General features: G+C 37.2%; 1 protein-coding gene across 1 annotated transcript in view; it reads right to left on the bottom strand.

The window, feature by feature from the left end:
- Nucleotides 1-4,738: 4,738 nt before the first annotated feature.
- LOC138867354 (carboxylesterase 5A-like) overlaps nucleotides 4,739-5,000 on the bottom strand; it is a 4,220-nt gene continuing 3,958 nt past the window's right edge. The window contains exon 4 of the mRNA XM_070142497.1: nucleotides 4,739-4,876. Within this exon, the coding sequence (XP_069998598.1) occupies nucleotides 4,739-4,876 (138 nt within the window). The remainder of the gene's footprint in view (nucleotides 4,877-5,000) is intronic.

Raw genomic sequence — 5,000 nt, 5'->3', positions numbered from 1 at the left:
TATACACTGAGTATACAATGCCCTTGTTTGTGATTCTTCCAAAGGCCATGAACAATACATACTGATACTACTCAAAAGTTTAGAAAACATTATTCAGGGCAGGTTTAAAGAAGGCCGGATCCATATTCACTGGGATACCAAGAATACAGGTGAATCCCACACGCTGCAGTTATAACAGCAACTACAAAATTCCCGTAGTAACAGCGACAGTAGCATCATGGTATGGTAACTGATACTGCTTCCTAGTCCTGGTCTTCGCGAAAACGGTCTGGATACAGCAGTTTGTTCACTTTCTTCGGTAAATTCCTCCAGAATTCCAAGTTCCACTGAAAACAAGAGACAGAAATTTAATTGTCTGCATAAAAGTCCCTTGTCGTCGATGCTGCATGCAGTTGCATGCAGGCTCTGTGGAGGGAGGGAGGCTAACGTGATATTCAGTAGGACATATCACACTAAGTGAAATTCAGTAGGACATGTCACACAAATATGTGAAATTCAGTAGAACATATTTCAACGGATTCTTTTTAGGTTTAATCACACTGTCAAAATACAAGTTACAGAGGAGTAAGACCCCAAAAGAGAACATTTAATATTATAAAGGAAAATAGGCACAGAGTGAACACCTCAATGGCTTAACAGCTAACATCCCTCCAGGTTGTGGAGAAAATGACAAACAGGCAATAATTGGGTGAATATACAATCACTAATATCTGCAAGGAACTGCAATATGAAAGATAAGAATGTTTTAGCGATCTGTATTACCTATCAATACAACTTTATTATCATTATGAAAGGTGCATTCGAGTAAGGCCCCGTATGCACGTAAGTCGATACATTGCTAGTAACATGTATGGAATATGGTACATGAATGCCTCTATGCAAGCTAAGAACGATAGTAAAACCGGATGCTAAATTAATGTTCCCAAACATTCATATTAAAGAAACATCCACCCATATCTGGGAAAGGGGAAGGCTAGATCAGTAGCAACGCGAGGTGTCATGGCATCCCACAAGGCTGTTTTGATAATTCTTCAATGAAATTATAACCATTAAAATTTAATTATTTTCTATCCTTTTTGAAAATTGAAGAGAACAAAATGATCGGCGATATTCACAAAGCATCCATAACTTTTGTGACGTCATTAAAATGCGCTCTTTCAAAAAAATAGAATCAGACGCCATGACACCTCCTCGAGTTGCTAATGATCTAGCCTTCCCCATCTTGGAATATGAGTCAAATAGGCACGATGTTTTGAATGTTTCTATACATATCCATATTACCTGAACATCATCGAAGACCTTCATGGTAGGGGATGAGGTGATGCCCAGTTAAGAAACCTTTGAATTTTCAGTCAGTGTCCCTTTGAATCCCATTGACATATCCGATGTTGGGTTTCTAAAGAGAGTCAAATTCTTTACACACAGTTCACAAGCATTTTTTTTTTTTTTTTTTTTTTTTACGTGTCTCAATATAATTTGAAAATTATGCTTCTTTAGTACTAGTAAGTGGTTGATGAGATTTATCTTTGAGTGTAATTATCGTTTTAGGTTTCAGACCAGTCTCTTACCCAGTGGCCGCGAAGTTGGTCCAGGGATCTATCATGATCCTCGAAACGAAGAAATCCCCTTCCTTGCTCAAGCTGATATTGAGATTGTCAAAGGAGAATAGGAACTGCAAACGGTCCATGTGGCATACATCGGTGTGATTGTGTTGGTTAATACGGATGTCAAACGTTCATGTCTTTTATAGAAGGGAAAGCTGTATATATACAATGCAGTTGATTTGCTATAGCGACCATGTTTCCATTCAAATTTCATCAGAATATAACTTACAAGATATATGATATACTCAGATATATTTACCAATAATAATAATAATAACAATAATAATACTTGTTTTGATAATGATAGTAATAATAGCGATAATAACAGTAATGATAAAAGTTCTTACCATCCAACATCCACTTGTACATCCAGTGTATAGTTCCATGGTGTATTGTCCACGATGCTGCAACTCATAAGCGAAGACACCCTTGCATGGTTTTCCATAGCTTCAATAGTGCATGTATTGCAAAAGGAATCACTGACGAGCATGGGATGAACAAGATTCAAATTAGGTCAAATTTCTGATTGTTGTATAAGAAAAAAAAGAAAAAAATGTCACTGGTATCAGCTCCTTCCATCCTTCCCTAGCTGCCTTCATTACTCTTAATACTTTTTCTTGACTTCTTACTCCCTTTCTTTACCATAAATCTGAAATAATACTTTATCATGTTTGTTTTTATCAGCATTACTATAACTACCATTATCAATGTCAACAACACCACTATTATTAAAGGTAAGGCGATTCCTTTTTTGAATACTGCCTTTTATCTTACCTTGATCAGAGCATCGATCTTGCTCATGTCAGGATCGATGGAACCCAAGTACCTGGCGGTCTAGAAGGTCTATGTTGTCGTCCCAGACATTCAAGCCCATTACGAAGGAAACAATCGTGCTGTAGTTTTCAATCAGGGTGTCCATTGTGCCGTCATGCAAGAATGCTGGTAGGAAGGAAAGCAGGAATGAATGCTCAAGAAAGTGAACGGGGAAGGCTAGATCAGTAGCAACTCGAGGAGGTGTCATGGCATCCCACTGATATTTTGGTGATTGTTCAATGTAAATATAAGCATTGAAATTATTATTTTCCATCCTTTTTGTAAATTGAAACGAACAAAATGATCGACCATATTCACATAACATACTTAACTTTTGTGATGTCATCAAAATAAACCCCTTCTTCCAAAAATAGAATCATACGCCATGACATCTCGAGTTGCTACTGATCTAGCCTTCCCCACAAGTAAATATCAAAATTGGTAATGATTGCAGATCATTCAGTGTCTACACAATATTCCAACATATGGGCCAGAAGTAACTGTACTATTTGTCTAAACAGCACTATATGCACACACAAACACTATCTAGTCCATGAAAGTCTTAATGCAGGGAACAACCGCTAACATGTACTGTAGAAAGTATCAGCCTGTGCGATACACATACGCCCAAAATAATACATCTAACAGTACTCTAAACATTATACCAGGAGTAAACACATACACCAGCCAAGACCAAGTCGCTGACTCTCTTACTGCGAGCATTTAGAGCGCCGAAAACGATGTCCATGATGTCATAGCGGCCCTCCCTCAGCAGCGTGGTTGGGTGGTCTGGGTGGAACGCTCCGTCCATGTGGGCTTGAAACAGGTGGGCTTGGCGTTGGAGAAAATGAATAATAATAATGATAGTGATAATGATGAGGATGATTTTGATGATAATAATAAAGGTTGATGATTGTCGTGATATTAATTATATATATATATATATATATATATATATATATATATATATATTTATAATTTTTATTATTACTATTGTTCCTATTATCATCATTAGCATTATTATTGTTGCCGTTGTTGTTTTTTATATTACTACCAGTAGTACGATTACTGCTATTATTATTACTACTACATTATAATTACTATTTTTATTATCATCGTCGCTGTAGTGGTCTTACGGTTTCTATTTTAATTTTAAGTTTTAGGGGAAACTTCATGTTCTTCTAAGTTGTTTTAAATGGTTTCTATTTTATAATCTTGTTTTTTTTCTTTCGTCCATTTCATGTGTATTTTTAGGTTATTTACTTAAAGAATACATTTCACAAAAATGTAAACCTCTGAAAAGAAAAATAATAAACAGTAATGGTCGAGACGTCAGGGAGTGTGTTTCGCTATCCTCCTGAAATATTGAACTATCGGCAATGTCGTCATATTTAGATGAACAAAGTGAACAACGAGAGACGATCACGGAAGATAAAAAGCTAAGTACTGATGTACCTGACATTCTTTGCTTAGGAGCTGGACGTACTTATAACATAAAAATTATAATTATTCTTATAACATAAGAACACTTTCATTGGATGATTTGAACGTCTTTTATTCAATTATTTATTTTTAATGAATTTGGCTGGTCCATATACACATTAAAATACAGCCATTGCCCAAATGCATACCATACACACCTTCCACACATATGTTAAAATACATCCATTGCCCACATGCATACCATACACACCTTCCACAGATCTGCTAAAAGAATTATGCTAGAACCCTACCAGTGTGTACAGAGCAGAGGTCAATTACTCCTCTGGGATCTTCATCAGACATTCAACAAGTTTGGCAGAGTTCATATCCTTCAGGTGAGCCGGACTGCATGATCGCTCGCTTGAACAAACCTACGGAAGGGTCGTGGAGTAAAGAGTAAGGGAAGAGTACTGGAAATATGGGCAAAAGGATGAAAGTACAATGATGGAATAGATTAAATACTGGAAAATGTGTTCAAGAAGATTAGAGTACAATGGTGTGATGTTCCTAATAATGTTTGGTATGTAAGAACTTTATCTAAACAAGGTAGATCTCGGTTTCCAAACATAAAGTGAAATAAATTGGAGCAACTGTAAGGGGGAAAGCATTATATCCTGATAAAGCTATGGCAGTCTTTATCATCAACTTCAGAGCACATTTAAGTAACTTATGTAACGCAGGTTTAGCAATCTTCCAGCCCTGCATTCGATCCCACGCGCTACCAGTGGATGGTGACCCCAGCCATTCCTTGCACACAGGGTGGTTATTTAAAAGCAAATAGACAGCATGTTACAGCAAAGCAAATCCATTGTAACGAATGGAATTAAACTAAAATATTATTAAATACAACCTTTAATTCTACCTTTCGACATTGGGGATAGAATTTGATGGTGCACAGACGCGGCTCTGGCGTTCTGTCCAAAGACGGTGACCTTGTCTGGGTCAAGGACGGTCAGCGTCCACAGTCGAGAAGAATCCTGCAAACCCAAAGGATAAGTGTCCCGAGTTGAGGGAGGCTAGATCAGTAGCAACCCGGAGGTGTCATGGCGTCTGATTCTATATTTAGAAAAGCGCATAGGGGCTTATTTTGATGACGTCACA

Source organism: Penaeus vannamei, chromosome 29, assembly GCF_042767895.1.
Source record: "Penaeus vannamei isolate JL-2024 chromosome 29, ASM4276789v1, whole genome shotgun sequence".
Classification (NCBI taxonomy): domain Eukaryota; kingdom Metazoa; phylum Arthropoda; class Malacostraca; order Decapoda; family Penaeidae; genus Penaeus; species Penaeus vannamei.
The sequence above is the reverse complement of the archived record's forward strand: the minus strand, read 5'-3'. Positions and strand labels throughout refer to the sequence as shown.